This window comes from Calidris pugnax, unplaced genomic scaffold (genome assembly GCF_001431845.1).
Source record: "Calidris pugnax isolate Ruff unplaced genomic scaffold, ASM143184v1 scaffold273, whole genome shotgun sequence".
In the NCBI taxonomy this organism is placed as follows: Eukaryota; Metazoa; Chordata; class Aves; order Charadriiformes; family Scolopacidae; genus Calidris; species Calidris pugnax.
In genome coordinates, this window is record NW_015094508.1 from 1514333 (window position 1) to 1539757 (window position 25425).

The following is a 25425-nucleotide window of genomic DNA, read 5'->3' on the forward strand; positions in this document are numbered from 1 at the left end:
CTAGTCATGTCTGGCTGGAGTTACTCAACTTTCACTGGGAGCATGCCTTAGACCAACAATTCCGCATGTTGAAAAAAAGGTTTCAAACTTCTGGATGGGGTGCAGACTACGTGCATATTTGGCCTATGATTGTTATGGTATGTCAGTATGCAGAGTTCAAATTAAAGTGGAAAACTGCTGATGAGCGTTTAGGTTGTACGTCCCTTCCTAGCCACATTCGGTTTCTTTTTATTTTCCAGCCAACTTAATTCTGTAAGAAAAAAAAAAATATCTCCCTTGCGATAGCTCAGACTGATACAAATTTAAAGCTTTACTTTCAAATGAGAGCATAAGCAGAATTCAGTAAAAGTGATACATCAGTTGCCATGAGACTAATGCAGATCTAATTACTTATTTATTTCTCCTCCTACCCCTCCCTTTCTTTCCCTGTCTTTGTGTTTCTTTAGAGGGCAAATGCCTCTACCTGGCAGAAGTCAGTTGGGGTTGCTAGTGCATGGTTTCCAAACGTTCAGTGAAGATGAAACTGGATCTGTATTTTCACAGTAATTTGAACCCTACTATGGGAATACTATTATTTCCCTTAGCAATCAGCAAAGACTGAAAAATATTAGTGACTTGCATCACCGTGACACAGTATAGCATTTGGCAGGTATGTAGTTCAGCAGTTGATATAGAAGGGTTGAATTTTTAGAAAAGGTGTTTTTGAACTGTAGAATTTCTGGAAACAGTTTAATCTTGTGGTGCATGGTCTCGTTCTTACAGTTCAATCTTGCATGCAGGAAAAGATTCATCTTGCATTACAACAGTGCTGCTGCTTGCCAAAACCATGATGTTGAGGTCTTGCTGTTTCTCATGGGTCTCTTGGTACCATTCCCTCATCACTTCTGAGTCGTGGGTTGGGATTAAGGTAACCTGCAACACAGAACAGGAGAAGTCCTGAGGAATGAACAACAGAAATAGATGATAAGAAAAACAAACAGCCGCAGCCAACAAATATGTTTCCCTTTTGGAAGGATTGGGTCTTTATGCAACAAATACTTCAATAAATGGCCGAATAAAATGAAATAAGTAAACACATAGGTAAGGCATAATTACTACAAAGAAGTAGTTTATAACAATAAAACCTTGGTTTTGTAAGGTGTTGAGATGTGTTGATGTTGAGGGTGTTCTCAGATTTCCAGAGTAGTAGTCTGTATTCTGCACTGATAGGTCTTCAGATTATGGCCAAACATTTTCTTAACTTTTTGATCATGATGGAAATGTACATTAAGTTTCCAAGTGTATGTGTTTACATATAAACCACGAAACATCCACTTTTCTTTCCTACTTACAAATCACAATGTTTCCCAACTCAGACCACGTATGGGATAGTAACCAGATGAAACAGTGAAATGGCCCTGTAAACCAGCTCTCAACTGATTTGTTGACCAGAAACAGGTCAGAAGGGCCAGAAATGGAGGAGCAGCTGAGTGTGATGCAGCTCTGTGCTTCACTCGGGTATCCTCTCACATCATCAGTGAAACACAGTGCAAAGCCTGGTGACCCCATTCCCTGGCAGCCACCATCCACTCCAAAGGCACCCTGGCTTCCCATTGCTGCTTCCCACAGAAGGTTAAATTTCCAGGTGGAGATACTAGAGAAGAGCCTACCTGCATGTTACTCTCCCACTGCGCCTTGCCCTCAAGCAGGGAGTCCAGAACAGCCCTGCTAGGCTCATCAGCTGCAGAATCGTTCCCGCTCACAACGTAGTAGGATGACCGCACCCTCTTGAAAAACTCAACATCAACGTTCTTGCTGTTGCTGTGGTTGGGAATGTACACCAGGTCCAAATACACTGGAGGTCCTGGAGGCACTGCTGTAGATTTTACCACCTTAGTATTCCCAGGTCCTTTGGAAATCAAACAACAAAATATATCACAGGTGGGTTAAAAAGATGCACTGGAGGTATTTAAAAGACTTAGTGCTTAGTGACATGGTTTAGTGATGGTTTTTTATCAGTGTTAGGTTTACAGTTGGACTAGATGACCTTAAAGGTCCCTTTCAACCTACAAAATTCTATGATTGTATGATTTATTAATTACTGTTACAACTGCTGACGTGAGGTGCGTCCAATTATGACATTACCCTCCCACATCTAATGACATGTTCCAGTTTTGTCATTTTCCAATAATGATTGTAATTGGAGGAAAAACCTGAATAACTGTAACTACAGAATACAATAAAACTTCACTACCACATAACCAAAAATTCACTGAACCCTTCCTAGTAAAATACTACTATTATCCAACAATTACTATGCAGGGCGGTGATTACTGAGTTACCATTCAATAAATGGTGGTATTACTTTTCAGGTTAACAAGCACAGCTTTCTGAAAGTATCAGGTATGCACAGCTACAAAACCTAAGGTCAGATAGGGTTCCATGCAGATTTGAAGCAGTCCTGAGATTTGGGGTATCAGCACAAGGTACCTGTTGATATGCTCAGACTGTCTTACAGGTGCACCAGTAAGGTACTACAGGTGAGCAGAAAGAGAGGCAAAGAGCAACTTGGGAGAACAGAGAAACTTGTAAAGCAATTACTTGAGGGAACTGAGAACAAGTGTTTGTTTGCCTACTGGATCGTTTTTTACACACATAAATTAGCCACTTATCAAAGAGTTGGGGGGAGCATGTTTTTTGCTCCTATACGTAGCGTACTACTTGCTCTAGTAAGAGCTCCAGTGAAAAGGAAGTTCAAAGTTTAAAAATCCTGTCCAAAAATAGCAGTCTTTGCTACATACTGGATTGTGATGTGAACTGAAAATCAGGATTCAACCAGTAATTTTATCCAGATGATCACCATTTATGTTCTACTAGCCTGCTTGTGTTGTTACAAGGGATGAAGTTCAGTAAACAATTATATGACCAATACGCTCTATTTAGGGTCACAACTATAAGGCCAGCAAAGTCCGTAACAGTTGCCTAGCATGTCCTGCTGTACATCATAGGGCAATATGCCAAATAAGCATCATGATATGATAAAATTTCCTGAATTAAAGACTTTTTACTAGTGTTTAGGTTACAAAATTTTTTATTCTAAAAACTCTGTCATATACCTTTCTCAGCTGTGGAAACCAACACTGGATAAAATATCAGCCATTACATTTTACATTTAAATATCATTATCAAATAGACCCTTGTCTTCTGCTCTAGTGTTTACCTGAGAAGCATGCTTTAAGGAAGAGGAACCTCATATAAAGCTGAAGTGCTGGCGAAATGCAAAGCACAAAGACCTATATTGCTGCTTTGAAATGCATCTACAAGCAGAGACATGCAAACAATGGTGTGAGAAAGGAACAGTGGACCACTTAAAATGGGGAAGCTAAAGACAGTTGAATGCTATTTTTTTTGTACTGAATACCAGACCTGCTTCTTGTAAAAAAAGCTTTCAACAGAACATGAATCCTGACAACAGCAAAATCAAAGTATCCCCCAAACACTCTCTAACAAGATCTGCCGGAAACAACAGATTAGCACAATGTCTCCTTTGGTAATCTAATTCATATTTTATGACTACTTAGAATACACAACAGTCTTTCAAAATGACATTAACTTTCTGTATGTTTAGTCATCACTGATGGCATAAGACTTTAACCAGATTATGTGATGTACCTGATCAGTTCACTGAAAGTGCTCTTGCTACTGTTATAATTTTTTAAAATACCCTTTTTAAAACTAATCCAGCAAAGTAATAAGAGCGTCCAATGGCTGAGAGTACCTTTGCCTCCCACAACATTAAATTGCAGTAATTTATGTTATGAGAATTGTGCCTGTTTCGTACAATGAATGAAGTGGTTCACTTTGCTACTGATTTCACTTCACCTACAAAAATGGTACTTTTAATTTATTAGCTGGTTAACAGTTCAGTCAGCTGGTATAAAGTTCTTTATATTTTATGTACTCTCTGAGCAAATTGACCCATCAAGTTTCTCAGATCACAAAAGTTAATTTAGTGAACTTCATGCATTTAATTATGGCCTTTGCACACTGGATTTCTATTTTAAACCCGGACTTTCTTTGGGGATTTGCTACAAGCCACATTCTCAGCCGATACAAAGGCAAATCAGCTTCACTACAACAACTAAGAAAACCTTAACACTAGGGAGCTGCTGTCTTTACCTGTGGTTGCAGTCTTTGCTGACTTCGATGTTGTATTTGCTGCATTCTTGGTGTCCTTATCTTTCTCTTCTGCTCGAGACTTTAATTCTGGAGAAACTATATTTTTCGCTAACTTCTCCACAGAATCCTTCTTTTTTTGAGAAGCTGCTTTGGAAATTTTGTCTAAAGATTCTTTTATTGCTGGCTTTGGTGAAGCCACTTGTTTTGATTTACCGTCACTTTTTTTAACAGGAGAAGACGACTTGGTCTTAGTACCCTGCTTTTTTGTCTTTGTCTTTTCTTTGAGGTCCTTCTTCAAAGGTTTACCCAAATTCTGATCAACAGGCAGAGCCTCGGGATCAACCATGGAAACGTCAGGGTGCCTAGGGGAAGGGCTGTGATCCTGCATCGGGACGGGTGGTGGGTCAATGTGTTTGTATGTAATTGTCTTGTCGGTTGGAATAGTTTCTGATTCATCTTCGGAGTCAATGTTAGCATCTGCAGTGATGGAAGGACATTCCTCAGTCTCGGGGGGAACATCCGAGTCAGTCTGAGATGGGGCAGACTCACTCACGGATGTGGGAGGTGTTTCATCACACTGCCTCCCTTGCTGCTTTCCACCAGAAGGGGGCTGGGCTCCCCCAGATTGAGCTAATAGCATCTCTTGATCTTGGGACTGCTCTTCGCTTGCAAACCACTCAAGTGGGTTTGGGTTGATAAATGAGGGTGAAAGTTCAGTTTTGGGATGTTTGTACTCACAAGAGGTCACAAGGCATAAATCAACATCTTGGCGGGATTCTGCTAATGATTTTCCCGGAGTGAAATAAGCACTTGCTTCATAGGAATAGCTACTGGCTTCAGGTGACCTGGAGGCTCTCCCAGTTGTCTCAAACGAGTAATCTGTGGCTTCAGGTGAACTGGAGGCTTTCCCAGTTTTCTCACAGGAGTAAGCTATGGCCTCTGGTGACCTGGTGGTTCTCCCAGTTGTCTCATAGCAGTAGCTAATGGCTTCTGGTGACTTAGTGGTTTTCCCTGTTGTCTCATAGGAGTAATCGATGGTATCAGGTGATCTTGTAGTTTTCGCAATTCTGTCATAGGAATAATCTGAGGCCTCAGGTGATCTGGTGGTTTTCCCAATTATCTCATAGGAATAATCTGTGGCCTCAGGTGATTTGGTGGTTTTCCCTGTTGTCTCATCGGAATAGTCTGTGGCTCTAGGGGACCTGGTGGGTTTCCCAGTTGTTTCATAGGAATAATCCATTGCACTTGGTGACCTGGTGGTTTTCCCTGTCATCTCATAGGAATAATCTGTGCCCTCAGATGACCTCATATTTTTCGCAACTATCTCATAGGAATAATCTGTGGCCTCAGGTGACCTTGTAGTTTTCCCAGTTGTCTCATAGGAATAATCTGTGGTCTGAGGTGATCTAATAGGTTTTTCAGCTGCCTCATAGGAGTAGCTAATATCCCCTGGTGACCTACTAGTTTTCTCTGTGGCCTCATAAGAATAACTAAGTTCTTCCAGTGACCTGCTTTTCTCTGAATCTTCTTTTTCTGGGCTCAGTAAAGGTTCAGGACTGTGCTTTGTTAGGGATTCCTGGTAACCAAGTGCTTTGACAGAGGACATTTGCAGTGACAATGAAGGAGTGTGACTAGCTGACACTGTTTCTGTGATTGCAGAAGGTGAATCTGGGTAACTAGGAGAGTACAGAGGGGAAGACTCCCTTGGAGTTAATGGAGATAGGTCAGACTTCGGTGACAGCTTTTCTCCTAGGCTCTGCACCTTTTCTGAGGTAAAAGAAGAATGTAGTGACATATCTCTGGGTGGAACAGCACCTGAAAATGTTTCCTCTGGCAGTGGTGAAGTTACCTGGGAAGGTGTATGAGCTGATGAAGTTGAGGATGATGCTTCGATTTGAGAAACTGAAATAATTTCTGAAATATCTTTCTCCTGAGAGTAAGATGACTGCTCCACAGGGGAAATCTTTCGTGCAAAAGTAGGCTCCTGTATGTCTGAAGGGCTATAATCTACTTCTGTTGGTCCATTTTCAGATATATGATGTATACTAGTGCCCATAGTAGGATATTCTGGAGACTGCCTACTAAAGTCCATTGCTAACGACTGCTCAGGGGACTCCTGACCAAATTCTACTGACATAGTTGACTGCTCAGGAGATCTGTGATCTTGGACCAGCATTCTTGATTTTGCAGTTTTAGGTGAGAAATCTGGTGGAGAAATTGACATGGGCCTTGGGCATTCTTCCTTAGATGGAGACATTTCTGTTTCTTGAAAAGTTGTTGGTGTTTGTACCACTGACACTGAAAGGGAATCATCAACTTCAGTAGAGTGGGGAGATCCAACCTCAGCATGCAAAGAAGGAGATACATCATCAGTAGTTGGTTCTGGAAATGAACTAGTAGCCACAGATGCTGTAGAGACAGAAGCTACTCCTTCTATATGGGAATAGGTGTCTTCTGCTATAACCTCGTCAACAGGAGTTGCAGACTTGTCAGAAACAGTGCCTTCAGAAATAGACATTTTGGTATCTTCTTTTAAGGAACCAAACTGACTGCTATCTATTTGAGTAGGTGAGAGATCACCTGCTAACTTTCGCTCATCCAAGACTAGTGAAGACTGGGAGCTGCTGGGTTCTGTATCTTCCATTTTTCTTTCTAGGCTGAAGCCTTCCTTAATTACCATAAACTCCATGCTTTTTTCATCTTGTTTTTCTTGGAAAAGGCCTGCAGAGCTGGTTTCAGAGCTTGGGCTCATCTGAACAGGTGATTTTTCTTTCTCAGGTTTCCCCCCAGAAGGACTTCTGTAATCTCCGGTGGGAGACTTTAAATCAGCACTCAAAAATGTATCATAAGTGGCCTCTGAACCTATCAGTGGTGGACTCCGTAGAGGTGAAAGAACTTTTTCAATAGGAGATTCTGAATCTGGCACAGGCTCATCCATAGGGCTTATTCTGGGTTTTGCAGACTCATCTTTGACTTCACTGAATTCAAAGCTCACAGGAGCATCTGTTGACTTTTCACTGGTTTCAGAGGGAAGCTGACTGGACTTTTCATCAGTGGGAGACTGATAATATGGTGTGTGACCAGCGCTACCAGCAGCAGACTGAGAGGGAGATGCTACTTCTAATGTTTTATCTTCAGGGCTTGCACAGTGCTCTTCAGCAACTTCTTGACGTACATCAGGTAATGTAGCAGTGGAGGCAGGCTCAGCTGAGACTTTGATCTCGTTGGGAGTGAGCGAAAAGTTCACGCTACGTTCACTCAGTGGTGTTTTGGCAACAGGTGATGGAGGGGACAAACTGTCAGCTGGACTCTTGGCTGGACTACGTTTTCCACCAATATCTTCTTGATGGGGTTCTTTGATTTCTGATTTAGCGGTGCCTTGGATTTCACTTTCTTTTTGTCGGTATATGTCTTGGAATGCAGATTTGCAGAATTTGTCTTCCTCTAATGAAGAAGGTGGTGAGATGGTGGAAGCAGAGGCATTATAGTCTTTACCTTCTGTGGCCTCTGTTTTGGATCCTTCAGACAATCCATTAAAAGCATCTGGAAGTGGAGAAAGTTTAGGTCTGCCAAACTCTTGAGAGTACAGTGATGTCTCATACTTGGTAATGTTGACATACTCTTGAGAGGGTGATTCACTTTCCTCATTGTTAGTTTCATCACTCATGACATCCCGGGGTGTTGACATTTCATCCATTGGGGTTGGTTCACTGGATATTTCGATGGTAGACTGTGTGTAACCTGAAGTAGCAGTGAATTCCTCAGGTTGATCTTCTCTATTTTCTTCATCAGAAACAGTGGCTTCACTTTCTGAACCACCAGGTAATGTCTCCTCGTGGATAGAAGAGGCTGGTTCAACTGCTGGAGACTGAAGCTCTGAGCGTTTTGTTGGTGTAATTATAAGTAGGCCATATTTATCTTCAACTTCACCAGCTTCTGCAGCTTTATCTACCACAGCCATTACATAGTCTTCTTCAGCTTCTATTTTTTCAGTTTCCTCTTCATCTCTGATGTCTTCTGCTTTGTCTTCCTCCTCTTCAGTCTCTTCAGTTTCTGCCTTTTCTATTGCTTCTTCCCTGTCTTCCTCAGCCAGTTCATCTGATGCCTCATAATCTGCCTTTTCAATGTATTTTTCATCTTTAATGTTAGCATCTGCTTCAGCAGTTATATCTTCTGAGCTCTCTTCAATTGTTCTTCCTTCCTCCATATATGGTTTTGTGGTGTCCAGTGGTGTCTTTGCTTCTTCATCTTCACCTCGTTCTTCAGCTTCTTCTGTCTCTGCCTTTTCCTCATAATCTCCTGCTTCAGATGATTCTTCCAAGCCAGTTCCCTCATCTTCAAACTTTTCATTGTCATCAACCCTGTGCTTTTCCACAGGTTCCAATTCTTCGGGTGTCTGTTCACACTCACCCTCAGCCTCTGTGGTAGTTATGCCTTCATCAGAGGACTCAGCAGGTCCTTCATTATCTAGTTTTTCTTTTTGTACTTCAAAGGCCTCTTTTTGTACTGTGCCAGTGAATTTCAGTTCATCTTCTATAAGTGCAATTTGAGGTTTTGTTTCTTTTATTGTTTCTACTTCTTCAGCTTTTAATTCCTCAAAATCCTTTGTTAAATCCTCTGGTGAAGACATAAGGGATCTCTCTGCTTCAAGTTCCTTTCCGCTGCCTGTAATTTCTGCAGCTGCTACAGCTGCTATGGTTGTGGCAGCAACTCCAACTGCTGCAAGGGCAGCTTGTGCTCCACTGACTTTGATCTCCTTCTTCACAGTCTTAGCTTTTCCTTTTTCCTTTGGCTTTCCAGCAGGTACTGCTTCTTTTTTAGCAGGTTCGTCCTTCTTTTGTGGTTTAGGCTTTGCTGCTGGTTTTTTGGCATCAGTTGAAGGAGTAGCTGTCTTCTTTGTTTCTTTAGGAACCTTTTTTATGTCCTTTTTGGCTTCTTTTTCTTCCTTTTTAATTTCCTTCTTCTCTTCTTTTTTAGCTTCTTTTTTAACTTCCTTTGGTGAAGCTTCTTTCTTTACTTCCTTCTTTGTTTCCTTCTTCTCTTCCTTTTTCACCTCTTTTTTAACTTCTTTCTTGATCTCTTCTTTTTTGGGTTTTTCCTCTTTTTTGATGGGTGTTTTCTCCTCTTTTTTGATGGGTGTTTTCTCCTCTTTTTTAGAAACGTCTTTCTTTGGTTTTTCTTTTTCCTCCTTCTTTTCCTCAGGTTTAGCTTTGACTTCCTTTTTCACTGGCTTCTCCTTTGACACTTTTGGTTTTACATCTGTGCCTTGTTTTTCAGGAGTTTCAGATTTTACTAACTGCTCTTCTTTACTTGGTATGTCTTTTTCTGCCACTATAGGCTTGGTCTCCACTTTTGCTGGTTTCTCCTTTTTAACCAGAACTTTTTCTTTGCTTTCCAATTTCTGAGGCTTTTCCGGTGCTGGACTAGGCTTCACGGACTCTGGTGTTTCTTCTTTAGATTCTTTTCTAACAGGCTTGCTTGGCGGTGTCTTCGCAGCAGGCTTGAGGCTCTCCTTGCTGTCTGTTCGTTGTTTCAACTTTGCTTGTTTCACAGCTGGACTAGCAATGTTCCCAGTTAGGTCTTTCTGTGTAACCATTGGTTGTTTGAGGAAGTCTAAGTGTTTGAGTTTTTCCAGTCCTTCTAGAATATTATATTGGGTGCTGTTTCCAGGAAACAGAACTCGGATTATTTTTTCTGCAGGATTAGCTGGATGCCACACAATCAGGGACGAGACAGAAGTGAAGTAGGATAACGGTATGTCTAGTTCCTGGCCATTTGGTAGCAGGAATTCAGCTTTGTCTTTGTTACTACCACTCCACTGCTGCATAAAATATTGCATCTCTTTGCTATTTTTGACAGGATTAAGCACGTACATCTCAAGCTTGCCAACTCCCATTTTCTGAAATAAAATAATGGGGTCAATGGTATTTCCCACATTTCTGAAAAGAGGTTCTGGTTTCATAGACAGTTTATTTAAATACTGGAGAGTAAAACAAGCTTCTTCTACGCTCCTTTTTACTCTAAAACTAGGATCCAGGTTCCTCAGGTTCTCAGGTACATTAAGGAATACAACTCCCAAATCAGGTGATATCAGATTTTTCATCCAGTCACTGTTGGTAGTAGACCCTTGGGACTGTTCCTCTTCTAGTTCGGCTATTTTTCGCTGAAGCATGCTATTGATTCCTGGCAGGTTGTCATCTCCGATGTGAGTGAGCAGAATGGAATCTACTCTGTCCAAGTGCCGGATAAGTTTCCAAAAGCAAGACTTTCTTTCAGATCCTCCATTGATAAGCATGTTGAATCCGTTCACTGCAAACAATGCAGAGTCCCCTCTTCCGCCTGGGAAAATATAACAGCACGGTTTGGAGAGTTTCAAGAAGCCTCCTGATGCTGGAGGTTCCAAAATGTCAAAGGGCGATGGTACTTCCACTGATTCGGACAGATACTCTGTGAATTCAGAGAGTCCTTCCATTTCAGGCAATATAGAAGCTGAATTGAGTTTAATGTTAATAAAGTCTTGAAGGTTGTGTCTGTCAAGGTTGGAATTTTTCCAGTCTCCTTCCTCAGGGCAGAAAAGAGTTAGGCTGGCTTTGTTGGCAGGGTGTGTGGTGCTCAATAATTCACCAATCTGGGGTTATAAAACAAAAACACAAGAAGATGCATGTAAATTCATTTTATAATGACAAATAATGTCAGAATGTGGTATTTCCTGATGAGATAGATAAAAACTTTTTCATTCAATTCTGCACTGGTGAGTACTCATCCTAGAAGCTAAAGGAACCTGTTACCACAGTTAGTTTACTACTGTATTTTTTTAAATACAAGTAAGAACCTTATTCCTGGTGCCTATTGCCCAAAGGACGACAGTACCCCAAGGTTTTCCTTTCCCACCTCCACCTTTTATAGGAGGATGGTGCAAGTTTTTATACTGAGAGAGTATGAACACTATGAGGCTAATGCTGCTGGAGCTGCCATTATATCTACCACTGGCTCATGAGTCTCCCTGCTGTCCCAGTCTATCCAGAAGAGGCAGCCAAATATTTAAGGACTGGCTATCGTCCTCTTAAGAGGCAGAAAGTAACTGCAACCCAGAGGAGGCCAGCATCCTCCCAGGGGCAGCCACATTCCTCATCCCTTCTGTTATGGGATATACTCTTCCATACCACCATTACTGCAATTCTTTCTGCAGGCTGGCTCCTGAAAAGCTGGCAGCACTCCCAGATTAACATGACTGACTGCAGGGCTTTTTCAGATCACTAAGAAATGAGTTATTGCTTCAGAAATGCAAACAGACACAAGTTTTGTATTTGACTAAAGAAAGAGGCAGAAAAAAAGTGTTAGGGTTAAAAATGTTCTTGCAATTATTTTGATTTTAAACTCATGAGCCACAAAAGTTGAGATTTAGAATAACTCCATTGATTTTGACAGTATTTGATAACATGCGAGTATCAAAACCAGCTGCTGAAACACAGAAAACAGGAAGTTCTATGCCATAGTATTAAAAGTGTGTTGTTCTCTTCCAGTCTGAACTAAAAAACAGTATTTGGTGGTCCCAGTTTAGCAGACAAACAAACATGGAAAAGTATGACGTATTTTTATACCTTCTCCCGGTTCCAAAGGTACTTTTTGATTTGAGTTTTTTTTCGGTTTTACTGGCAATTAGGTTAAAACACAACCTATTTCTGTTCTGCTTGCTCTTAAAAAAGAGACCCCCAAATTGTGTAAACTTTTTCTTTAAAGCAGTGTTTCAGACATAAAGTATCAGTGCAAAATATGCCAGCACAGCTTCATGCAAAATACCACAACCTTCTTTGCAGAGACCCTGTTGTCAGATCGAGCTATAAGACCAGTTTTCATAAAGATGATACAGATTGTGCTACAGCTGAATAACTTGCACCAGCAGAAGAAATTAATATATAAAAAATTAATGATGTTTGATTGCCGTAGATCTCTTTGGGCCTCTGTGTGTGTATGTCTCACTTCCTTTCTTTGTGTTACATAATTTATTTTCAGCATTTACCAAAAATAAAACTCCACAAAGATGCAGTGGCTGTTATTTCAAACAAAAATAATCCAACCAATACCTAAATAAAGAAGAAAATAAATATTTTCTATCTTCCTTTACCGGTCTTAGTATCCAAACCATTTGACAGGAGTATAAATAAATCTCACCCATATGTCAGACATGGCTTTGTCTCAAAAGAAGCAAAGAAAAAAACAAAGCAAAACAAAATAAATAGAGAAAAGGCTGAAAAGAATAAAAGATAAGGAAAACTGGAGAACCATTCCTGTTGCAAATTGCAGAAATAAGAGAAGAGGGGCAGCGGAGACCACAGCTCTGACAGGGATTTAGGTTGTCAAGTATACTCCTTATGCTGTGTCTCTCATCAGGGTTGAAAATACATTATTAGGGAGAAACAAAAGTAGTAAAAGATCCCAGAATCACAGAATCACCATGGTTGGAAGGGACCTCTGAGATCATCGAGTCCAACCTCAAAAAAAACCCCAACAAACCACCACCAACAAAACAAAAACCACAACACCCCACCACACCAACCCACAAACCAATAATCTTGGGCACAAGAGCATGCTCTGAAGAGCCATGTCTACACATTTCTTAAATACCTCCAGGGATGGTGACACCACCACCGCCCTGGGCAGGTTGTTCCAGTGCCTGACCACCTTCTCAGTAAAGTAATTCTTCCTAATATCTAATCTAAACCTCCCCTGCTGCAACTTCAGACCATTTCCTCTGGTCCTGTCATTATTCCCTTGGGAGAAGAGGCCAACACCCACCTCTCTACAACCTCCTTTAGGCAGTTGTAGAGGACAATGAGGTCTCCCCTCAGCCTCCTCTTCTCCAAACTAAACATGCCCAGTTCCCTCAGCCTCTCCTCACAGGGCTTGTTCTCTAGACCCCTCACTAGCTTGGTGGCTCTCCTCTGGACACGCTCCAGCACTTCAATGTCCTTCCTGTGGTGAGGGGCCCAAAACTGAACACAGTACTCAAGGTGAGGCCTCACTAGTGCCGAGTGCAGGGGCACAATGACTTCCCTACTCCTGCTGGCCACGCTATTCCTGATACAGGCCAGGATGCTGTTGGCCTTCTTGGCCACCTGGGCACACTGCTGGCTCATGTTAAACTGGCTGTCCACCAACACTCCTAGGTTGTTTTCTGCTGGGCAGCTTTCCAGCCACTCTTCCCTGAGCCTCTAGTCTTGCCTGGGGTTGTTGTGATCACTTCCTCTGCATGAATAAATCCAAGTCTGCTGCATACATAAGGAGTTAACTTGAGTATAGACTGTTTCTCATGTAGGGCCAATTTTCTGGCTAGATTAAAAAAATCAGATGGAAATACACTGGGCTAATGAATATATAATGGGCCAAGGTTTGGGGTTAGTCCTCTCCAGCTTATATTCTACTATATCTGGATTTCTGCTTCATACTCCTAAATTCTGACTTTCTTTGCTCCTAGACATTGGCATGTGTAATGCAGACAGTACTAAGCCACCGGTAGAGCAGGCCAGTGAAAAGCTGGAGAACAATTATTCCAAACATAGATCATATCTATTAGGAATAGCAAGTTCAGGAGTGCCCCAGAAAAGGCCTGCATTTCAAATGGTGACACCAAGGGTATCAACAATTCCACTGCTTATGCTATTTTGATAACACAGAGATGTAACTGCTCCTTCTCTTCTCCTGATCCAAAGTCACTCTGGGAGCAAACAAACATATCTGTGAACCTGATCATCTTTTCAAGCACTGAGAGATACTTGTTGAGGGATCCTCAAGTTTTAAACATGTCACAGCTGACAAAGGCACACAGCAAGTTGGCTGCTCAGGAAAACACAAGATTGTTTCCTACCCTGTACCATAAAGGTGAAAAGAAAGCTTTTCCTCTGCTATCTGTTGGTGCAGAGGCAGTGGAATGGGACATCTTCAATCTTCTGGCACAGCAAAGGTTGAAAACATCACTTTTAGACATTGCCTGCAGGGAGTTCTGCAGGCTACAGATGAATTTCTGAGTTAGACCTCTTAAGAGTTATCTCCCAAAGGGTATTTACTTATTTGTAAGCACATCTCATGACCATAGCTCAGGTTTGGTTCAGTGAAATAAACACGGACAGAGGCCAAAAATACCAACTCCACACAGTGTTCTTCAAACCTGACATGTTTATGGAATGACAGAGTCATTTAGGTTGGAAAAGACCCTTAAGATCATTGAGTCCAACTGTAAACTTAACACTGCCAAGTACACCAGCATCAGGACAGCACAGGAATTATGTCTTCTGATTACCACCTAGAAAACCATGAACCACATTTTTTTTCCTAGCTTTCTTATCTAAAATTTTTTGCAATTTGGAGACCACCTAAAAATTTGTTACTAATGGGACCCCTTAAAAATGCTGGATATGCAGCCTGCAGTATGGCAAATGTAATTTTTTTTTGCTTTTGTGAAACCTTGTAGAAGCAGTGAAAGCCCAAGTCTTCAGAAACAATAGGCTGGAAGCCAACACTTTCAAAGAGGCATGCTGTCTGGCTGGTGAGCTTGCTGCCAGCCACAGGGATAAGCCAAGGGAGCCTTACTCAGCCCACGAGAATATGCCTTACATGCTCACTGCTGTGGCAATCCCTCAATGTCTGTAACTCATGGCCAACCACCATCCCTCCGCTTTCCAGCCAATAATTTTGCCTCCTACAGTAAAAGTAGGGTTTGCCCATAGTTTTGTATGTAGTCATAATGTAATTATGTGTTGCTAATTAACCAGAGATGCAAGGAGCTTGGGTTTGCAATTTCATAGAAAAGTAACTCTGAGAACTCCCAATGAGTCTTAGGCATCGTGCACGTTTCCATGAGCAGGAATCCAGCTCTTTCCCAACCCTATAACCATATGCTGAACAGAGGCTTTGAGAATAGAATTAAATGAATACAATAAGGTCATGTCAGACCTCACGCAAACTTTGCTTTTTCAGTGCTGAACTTCCATATCTCAGTCCACTGACATGCTCCAAATTAATTTTGGAAACTAAATTCCTAGGGATGCAGCCATATAGTTTATTTAAATATATACTTTACAGAGCAGCCAAATTAAGTGTGACAGCCTGTTTACTAGGGGTTCCTGCCCTATGGGAGCTTTCAGCCACAGTACATTAAGCAAGACAGCAAAATAACAAGTCACGAAACAAATGACATTAAATACTTTTATACTTAATACTTTTCAGTACGTAGAAATCAAAAGATTTACAGATTTCACTGGCCAAATTTTAAACAGTACTATAAAGAAGTCAAGCAGGTAGGTGGTGCAGTATACTACAGATCTTCCAACAGACAGCCTCTGTCTTATTTAATGTCACCTATTACTTAGCTGCTACCAGGCAAGAACCTGGTGTCACAATCAATTTGACAGCTTTGTATGTGTACCTTGGATAAACAACCTGTATATTTTAAACACAGCAGTATCTCCTTACATTGTCAAAAGGTTTCTCAATTTTCTGTTCCTGAAGTTACAATTTAATTCCCCAAATTAAAATCTAATGCTTTTGTTAAGCGATTTACATCAAGTCTGAAGTAAATTAAATATGTTTTAAAAGAAAGCCTATAATGAAGAGTAAGGAGCATAAGCATCAGGCTGCTGATTTTAATTCTAACAACACAGAATGCCATTTTGTCTTCTATAAACCTCTGCCATCACATGAGAATGTATGGAAGACACTTCTCTGAACATACCTCTTGATCTGTGAAGATCTCAATGAAGTTCTGGAAGGAGAAGGACCCTGACTGAAGAATGAGTTCTCCTGTGTTTTCAAAGCACTGTCCAGTAAGTACAAGGAGCTTGTGCCTTGCAGCATCTGTTATCATCAAGCGCACCTAGAGTGAAGGAGAGGAATACATCAGTAATGGGAGTTACCAGGCGTTTCAATATTCTGCTGAAAATGTGCAGTTTATCTCTCCTAATGTGAAATATATTTTGCATCAGAGTCTCCTGGGACTGTCAAAATATTATCAATTTATAGTGCTGTTTACAAAAGACAAAGAGAAAAGTGCAAAGGGGAAAAAAGGAGGGAGAAGCAGCAACTAGAGAGAAGGTCTGATGATAAATCAAACTAATGACATGGAAAAAAGACCAAGAAATAGACCAGAATAAAATTTGAATGAAAAAATAATATTTTTAATTAACAAGCTTATTCATTGTATAACTCCTGGTGAATTTTAATAGTATTGCATCGGTACAGTCTTGGCAAACTATGCCCCAGGTGCTAATGAGGGACAACTGTGTGTGTCAGACTCAGTGTTTGGAAGGCTGCTTTTCTTTACCCAGAGTACAGCATTACCTGCCAATTAAGTTGTGAAAACGTCACTGAAAAGTAACAGCGACAAATCACACATAAAAGTGTCATATTTAGATTGTCATCCTGTTGCAACCTGAATCATCTAGAAAGTTAAGAGAAGATTCTGCTTCACCATGATCATGAACCTCAAGCACTCGGTTACAGTCACATGCACCACACAATCTCATGATGTAACTAACTGGACACCGTAAGCTTTTAATGTGTGTGAGCCCAAGACCTTTTTCAATACACAGTAGTAAATTAAGTGAATGCCTGATGGCACAAATAGACGTGCTACTGAGAAATAACCTTCTTCTGCATTTTGAAGTAACTCTTAACCACTTTAAAGTAGAAGCTCGTTATTTTAGTTGACCCTCACTACAGCTACTCATAATTACTGTTTGCCCCCCAGGGGGAGATTTACTTGCATGTTAAAAGAAACCTATATATTCAGTATACTTCTGTTGGCTAGATTCAACTTGAATTTAAGAACAAAACTAAATAAAATCTTTGCAAGATTCTATACTGTTGTGTAAATTTTTCCCTAATACTTCAGAAGTCTTGTCCAACACCTAAAAAAATCAATTCAGCCTAAGGTAAGGCATGAATTTCAAGTGTGCTAATTCCTCTGTTTAAGGAGGAATTAAGTTAAACCAGAATAGTGATTCCAGAACAAGGCTATCCACATATTAAACTAAATGAGAAGACTCCATCTGCAACAACTACACATGACATTGCACTCAAGCTCCATCTCCATGGAGATGACATAATCACCTCAGCTCTCCTAGCTAGCTACTCCTTCAATTTTTTATACTGATTGTTAAGTAATCAGTTGTTCTAAGTAACTCCTGCTCACACCAGGGAGGCTGAGCCAGGAAGGCTCAACCTGAATCTCTGCTGAGCACTGAACAGCATGTATCTGAAAGAAGGTCCCAACTCTACCACATTTTCATTGTTATTCTATTAAATAAGTGACCCTGACACTGAGCTGCAGAAAGTTCCTTTAACTAAATGCAGGGCTAATGCCGGTCTGTCACTAATTGCACTGCATAATTATACATTCAGCAAAATCCTTGCTAGATTGAGTGCTTCTATTTCTATTTCAGACAAAAATATAGATGAGTGCAGCCACTGTCTGATGTGTGTCACTCAAGTCTTGTCTGGTTTAGCTGCATTAGAATCACAAAAGAACTGGCTTCTCTTCTGTGTTTTCTGTTGTTGCTGGCAGCAGTGCTGGGCAGTCAGCCAACCTATGTGTAAACTCACCCGGTTTTCCAACAGCAAAATTATTTCCTGACTTGTGAATCACTGATATGTGACTGTCATATAATTCCCCTTCAGTCTCTTTTATCAATTGATGATGAAATAGGTTCTGCAGAGCTAGCAAAGTATGGCATGGAAAAAAGTAAATAAATGCTAACAGATTACAGAGTATGATGTATGATACATGCGAAAGACCTTCGAAAGACACATAAATGCTGTGTCTGGGTATAATCAAGGCTTCCTGAAGGACTACTGGTCTCCTGACTTCAAGACCACTCTATTTCATACTGCAAGGTGATGATTCTGTTCAGCTTTACCCTTGGCTGAAGTCTCAAATTGTTTGAATGAAGTGAACAGCAAGATGTAGCCTCAGTCAAAATGGAGGTAAAGATGGAGTGTGAACAGGGACAGGAGTGTCAGCAGATCAGCAGTTTCCCAGACTTTCAGTTGCAGAGCTTTACAGCAACAGAGTGAGATCTTAAGAAGTGTTGATGGGTGTTTCAGAAAATTATTTTCTCTGGGAAACTGCAGTCCCTCTCCCTTTGTGCCTCTCTCTTCGGGGAGGTACTTTGGCATTTGAAAGAACATGATCACAAAATCACAGAATTGAAGTGTTTGGAAGGGACCTTCAGAGATCATCTAGTCCGACACCCCCCCCCGCCCCCCCCCGGCCAAAGCAGGTTTACCTAGAGCAGGCTGCATCAGAATGTATCCAGGCGGATTTTGAATGTCACCAGAGAAGGAGATACCACAACCTCTCTGGGCAGCCTGTTCCAGTGCTCTGCCACTCTCAAAGTAAGGAAGTATTTCCATTCAGAGGGAACTTCTGTGTTCCAGCTTGTGTCCGTTACCTCTTGTCCTGTCACCAGGCACCACTGAGAAGAGCCTGACCCTATCCGCTTGACACCTATCCTTTATATATTTATAAACATTGATGAGGTCCCCTCTGAGTCTTCTCTTCTCCAGGCTCAACAGACCCACGTCTCTCAGCCTTTCCTCATAAAAGAGGTTCTCCATTCCCTTGATCATCTTCCTAGCCCTCAGCTGGACTCTTTCCAGTAGTTCCTTCCCCCCCCGCCCCCCCCCGGCCAAAGCAGGTTTACCTAGAGCAGGCTGCATCAGAATGTATCCAGGCGGATTTTGAATGTCACCAGAGAAGGAGATACCACAACCTCTCTGGGCAGCCTGTTCCAGTGCTCTGCCACTCTCAAAGTAAGGAAGTATTTCCATTCAGAGGGAACTTCTGTGTTCCAGCTTGTGTCCGTTACCTCTTGTCCTGTCACCAGGCACCACTGAGAAGAGCCTGACCCTATCCGCTTGACACCTATCCTTTATATATTTATAAACATTGATGAGGTCCCCTCTGAGTCTTCTCTTCTCCAGGCTCAACAGACCCACGTCTCTCAGCCTTTCCTCATAAAAGAGGTTCTCCATTCCCTTGATCATCTTCCTAGCCCTCAGCTGGACTCTTTCCAGTAGTTCCTTGTCCTTCTTGACCTGGGGGGCCCAGAATTGGACACAGTACTCAAGATGCAGCCTAGCCAGGGCAGAGCAGAGGGGGAGGATAACCTCCCTCAACCTCCTGGCCTCAGGTTGAGGCCATTGGCCTTCTTGGCCACAAGGGCACATTGCTGGCTCATGGTCAACTTGTCCACCAGAACTCCAAGATCTCTCTCTGCTTGACACCTATCCTTTATATATTTATAAACATTGATGAGGTCCCCTCTGAGTCTTCTCTTCTCCAGGCTCAACAGACCCACGTCTCTCAGCCTTTCCTCATAAAAGAGGTTCTCCATTCCCTTGATCATCTTCCTAGCCCTCAGCTGGACTCTTTCCAGTAGTTCCTTGTCCTTCTTGACCTGGGGGGCCCAGAATTGGACACAGTACTCAAGATGCAGCCTAGCCAGGGCAGAGCAGAGGGGGAGGATAACCTCCCTCAACCTCCTGGCCTCAGGTTGAGGCCATTGGCCTTCTTGGCCACAAGGGCACATTGCTGGCTCATGGTCAACTTGTCCACCAGAACTCCAAGATCTCTCTCTACAGAGCTGCTTTCCATCAGGTGACCCCCTAACCTATACCATTTTATGGGATTATTCCTCCCCAAGTGCAACACCCTACACTTGTCCTCATTGAATTTCATCAGGTTCCTCACTGCCCAAGGTTCCTCTCCAGCTTGTCCAGGTCTCACTGAATGGCAGCACAACCTTCTGGTGTGTCAGCCACCCCTCCCAGTTTTGTACCATCAGTAAACTTGCTGAGGGTACACTGTAACCCCTCGTCCAGATTGTTGATGAATATATTGAACAAGACTGGACCCAGTGCTGACCCTTGGGAAACACCACTAGTTACAGGCCTCCAAACGAACTCTGCACTGCTGCACCATGCTCAGACTACCACCAGTAGGACTATTACCAGTCAGATAAATAGGAATTTCTTTTAATATCATTTTCCTTCGGTTTTCCTGAATGGATAGATTCAAATTCCTCTTGTTCAAAGTGAGAGCTCCATGCCATATCACTGTCTCCCCAGATACAACCTGGAAATCTCTTGATATATAAAACTAAGTTTTGAATTTGCCATTAAGAGCAGAGCATGTCTATTCCAACTTCCAGTTTAATTCTCCTGCCTCTTCTTTATTGTCTTTTTCTGGCTTGTGTCCAGTTGGAGTCTTGCTTGGTCAGCCAAGGTAAACCTCAGCTTGTAACTTCTGGCTGTGACCCGTTTGGCAAGATGAAAGTGAAGAAAAGATTGCCTCCCTCAGTCTAGTGAGAGGAAATTAACAGTAACCTAGCCAAACATCTTTCAGAGCCAAAAGAGTAAAGTAAAGCCATGGTTCATAAGTCATTAATAGGCCTCAGACTGTGTTCTTCCATGTGGTCATCCATCAAAGGTATGACAAGCAACAGTGACAGAAATGGCATTTCCCTACTTTTGGCAGTTTCTTCAGGCTCTGTCCCTGCTTAAACACATACACACTTTATAGCTTTTAACTGAATATCTGAAGGTATTAAGAGCTGCTACCCATAGTTTTTAACCATAGTTTCTTAGTGAATGACCTGCCGTTAACTAAGGTGACTTATTTAAACATTACTGTTTCAGAAATTTAATTTGTTTTGGAGTCCTTCCTCCTGTGTACATTTAATATAACTGAAGATTGGTAACAAAATAGATCTTTCACTAGGTACCACAAGCTGAGCCGCTTCATTTCCCACAAGAAATGGTATTATGTCAATGCTTCCCAACACAGTCTAGCAATGCAATTATCCTTATTTTTTCAACCTTCAGTCTCACTAGCTAAATTTGTTGGTTTTGTCTTGATCTACATGCTCAGTTCTTTGATTCTACTCCAGTGAGTTCATAAGGAATTGGCAGTAATCTTCTGGGAACTCTCCAGAGCCCATTGATCACGTCACATGCTTTTTGAAGGACAGATAGATCAATATAGCTGCTAATTCTTCGCAAAGACCTGAATTTGTCTCAGGGCACTTTCAGTCACTTTTCTGATTAATAAAATAGGCATCCAGAGCTGCAAAACAATGGAGAAATAGAAGAGAAGCAGATGCAGTTTCACCACAGCTGCCTCAACTTCATCAAGAAGGGAATTTGAGGCATTATGAGAAAAGGAGTGCTGGGTTCAGAGGTGTGTTTCTGTTGTATGTGCCTGACAGTTTGGGAGAAGTCTGGGAAACCCAGAAGAAAATCAAGGGATGGTTGATGTTTTTCATTATATTTGCTCCTAATCTGTCCTTTCATCCACAATTAGGACCTGCTCTTAGCCTGCTAAGATTCTGAAAGACAGTATTGGGGTTTGTCAGTCACTAAGCTGGAAAGCAGTAGCTGATATTCAAGAATCATCTCAATTACTTTGCTTCACTGCTCTCATCCTGTCCACTTACTGGAGCTTTTATGACACATCCAATGAAGTATTTTTGACTTACCTCAGTACTAACTGCTTCATCTGAGGGATTGATCAGGACTACGGTTTCTAAGACATCACTTCTGTGGTGAAGAATCTTCTGACCTGCAGGAACAGAAAGAAAAAGCAGAGAAGAAATTAAGCCAGCAGTTTCCATGGGCTTGTTGCACTTCCTGCTGTACGACAGCTCTCTGGTCACTCAGGGCAGCACACATCAGGCATCAGGTGCTGCTCATCTCTTCAGAAGCACCCATGGCTTGTGGGCAAGAATCACTGCACCAGAAAACTCAAAGTAATGAAAGCAGTCAACAGCAACAGGTCCTGTCCCTTCCCCCTGGCCAGAGGAGTCCCTGTAACTCACCTTGGTCTGGCATAGTTGGTGCAGAACAGGGACTGGAGCTGAGAATCTGGCCCTGTACTTTCGTGGACAGAGGCAGCTGCCATAATAAATACAGTCCTGTAACATGCCCAGGTGGTATTATATGAGCTTTTTCAGGGACTACTAGTGGCTTAGCTGCAGCAGCAGGGAAGTCAGCACAGGCTGCGTACTTCCCCCGCAAGAAGCAGTGAATACTTGGGCTGTACGTTGACACTGCCCACCATGGCTAATAAGCACAATTTATGAGACAAGTGAAGGAGCCTAGGGATGTCCCCGCTGCCCACCACCACCAGCACCATCCTACAGGGGACTCACGTGGTCCCTGTTACACACTGTTGGGTGGGAGCTCTCTCCAGCCAGGCAGGGCCCCACGCACACCCCTGGTCCCTGGCCACAATGGATGAACCAGGCAAAAGCTGGGACCCACTCTGCCAACACTCCCCTCCCATCCTTCTGCCAATAGAGATTAACATTGGGACGCTGGGAGGAACTCCCTGTGGGGATGGTCAGACACTTGCCGCACTGCCCTGCTGCGTCCTCCTCCTGCTCACAAAACCCGTGGCGAGCAATGTTAGGCAACAGGAGTGAGCGGGTGTACAAATAACAGCTAGCTCCTGAATGAGTAACGTCTGGGCAAGCCTGGAGCAGCCTTGCAGCCCGCTGGCTTTCATAGTTAGTACTAGTCTGTAGTTAATACTGATACTCATCTGACCGTGAGTGGATGCCAGAGAAACACAACAGGACTCTTGACATTTGATTTTTTTCTTATGTTAATTGGCAAGTTCTTATCAGGGTCTCTTTATGTGAGAACTGCAGTGAGATTAATTAGCAGCCGTATTGTCATTCAGAAATCCAGACTGGTAATTAGTCCAAAAAACCAGAAGAGCTGTCTCTTTTGAGCAAACTGCTCAGCGCAATATTAATCAATTAAAATAATTAATTGCACTTAAAAGGAAGTACGAGAGACAGAGAACAAGTCACCTATTTGCCAACTGAGAAAAACTCCCCTGTAAAAAGACATAAAATAAGGAGCCCAAGAATGGCCCCTCTGAAAGGAGCTCTGCATTCCTGAGAGCCCCAGGCAGCGTGGGGGCAGCCTGCGAGGGCAAGCAGCCAGCCTTTCCCACACACCCCCACCTCGGGCCAGGCTGGCTTCCCTCCCCCCTTTCCCAGACCAGCGATACCCTCCACCTCCTCTTCCTCCTCCTCCTCCCATTCTTCCTCTTCCTCCTCACCCACTGACCTTGCAATGTGCCGCATCTTCTGCTGTTGGGCAGGGGAAGCTGTGCATTTGTAAGCGTAAGAGCTTACAATCACACGATAGAAAGTGAAGGAGAAGGAAAGAAATAATGATGTTCTCAAGTAAAAATGTGGGACAGGGTTGCTGTTTACTCTCTTGTGCGTGACAGTGTCTAGAGACTTGTGGATAATAATCTAATTCATTTGAAGAAACCCAGTTTTCTTAAGATATACTCTGTTTGCTACGCTTCCTTGAAAGGAAACAGACTGTATATTATGAAAGGGGAGGAGGTCTCCCTTTGCAGCATCCAGTTCTGGCATTACCCTTTCTAATTAAATTTATTTTTATAGCTCTGCTTCCTTGCCCAACAGGAACGCATATATAAGGCTACATTCAGTAAAACACCAGATCACTCTGTTACCACAGACTCCTCCAGAAGACTCTCTGTGATCTGGTATTTTATTTGGTCTGCAGATGTCCCTCAAATTAAGAGATTAGGCAGATTTTATTTAATCTAGTCTTTACCGTTTGTAAGGAAACAAAAGAAATCATCACCCTTACGTAGCCCCAGAAATGTCTCGCTTATTATTATTAGTTGGTGACACACAGCACAAACTTTGCTTCAGGCCAGACTAAGCCTGATGTAGGGTTAGACATTAACAGGTAGAAGGGAAATGCAATTAGCCACATGCAAAGTTAGACAAAGACACATAGTGTCCACCTGATGCAAAGCACTCAGCTTGGACTTCTCTGGAGCTGCTCCCAGTCATTTATCTGTGTAGCTGGGAGGGACCTGACCTGGGGAGAAACAGCTCCAGCTGAGCAGCACCAACGCTGGTTACTTAACATCCTATGCTCCTGTGGGCCAGACACCCAGCTCCAGTGGTTGCATGGTTTCATGCATCTTGAGACTGGTTTCCAGAGGCAAGCATAGAGGTCTGCACCATGTACACGGTGCCTGTTCAGAGCTGCATGCATGGCAGCCTAGCCTCCCTCTTCAACTCCTCACCACCAACATGTGTTACTGCTTCTCACACAGGGTGGGGACCCGGCACTAGCAGGGGGTGAGTCACTACAAGAGCTCCCATCCCATTAAAAACTTGGGAAGTTTGTGGCTACTTGCTAATATCAGTAACATGTTCACATGTCACTGCTTGAGAAACAAAAAAATAGGTCTTCTGAAAAGCTATTTACGATTTTTTAAGAGCAACACAGGCTTCTTGCCCAGGTTGGAAGCAGAAAGCAGCAATGGCATTTCACAAACTGGCAAAAGACACTGACCTGCTAAACTACGGACGGAGTGGGAGAACTTGAGACTCATGTAAAAGACCTGGGGTTGCTTTAAATTAACTCTACTGGGTTTTTGCAGCCCATCTCTACACATTTGACAGAACATTTCTGTGATGTGTCAGAGGAAGAAAGGAAGAAACTTCCAAGTTGCACAGAAGCAGTTGGATGGATAGATTTTACCTGCTTATAGTTTCTGGTAAGCAAGTCAAAACCCTATCTCAACACTTTCAGTAATAAATATTAAGTGTGTTTGGAAGAAATCTAAGTATCTGCTCATCCTTCAAATTCAAAAGCTTCAAATTAAAACCAGATATGAATAAAGATTCTTGGCAACTGCCTGGTTCAGAACCAGAACAGAGAGAAGCAAATAGATTGTGACAATTGCTTAAAAGGTGATTTCCACATGCATCATCCCAGTTCCTATGGCCATAAGATTCTATTTCTCCCCTACTCAACCAAACACCAATGACATTTATAGTAGGATTATTGAGATGGGGATGATGTCAGTAACATTTCCTAGGGAAGTGACTGAACAGATTTCTAACTTGGTCTTTTCAGGCCAATCAACCAGCATGATCATGGGGCTCGATTTTAACTGATTATGTTAATTTTGTGCACACACAAAATGTGAATGAATGGCAAGGGAAAGAAAGCAAGCTTTCCTCCAAGTCTTGTGTAGCCAAGGATCAACGCTGACACACTTCTTGGCCACACATGGGGGTGCATGTTGTAGGCAACAAGCTACTCAACATAGGGGTTCCCATCAGCCCTTCTCACCACCCCAGGTAGACACCAGCACTCACTCACTCCTTGTCAATGCCATTCCCATACAAAGTGAACACAGAGGAA

General features: G+C 42.4%; 1 protein-coding gene across 1 annotated transcript in view; it reads right to left on the bottom strand.

Moving 5' to 3' along the window:
- Positions 1–237: 237 nt before the first annotated feature.
- MAP1B (microtubule associated protein 1B) overlaps positions 238–25425 on the bottom strand; it is a 70881-nt gene continuing 45693 nt past the window's right edge. Inside the window, exons 3-7 of the mRNA XM_014964986.1 lie at positions 21690–21772; positions 15887–16027; positions 4159–10786; positions 1650–1888; positions 238–912 (exon numbers count right to left, since the gene is read on the bottom strand). Coding sequence (XP_014820472.1) covers positions 757–912; positions 1650–1888; positions 4159–10786; positions 15887–16027; positions 21690–21772 — 7247 coding nt within the window. The 3' untranslated portion in view covers positions 238–756. The remainder of the gene's footprint in view (positions 913–1649; positions 1889–4158; positions 10787–15886; positions 16028–21689; positions 21773–25425) is intronic.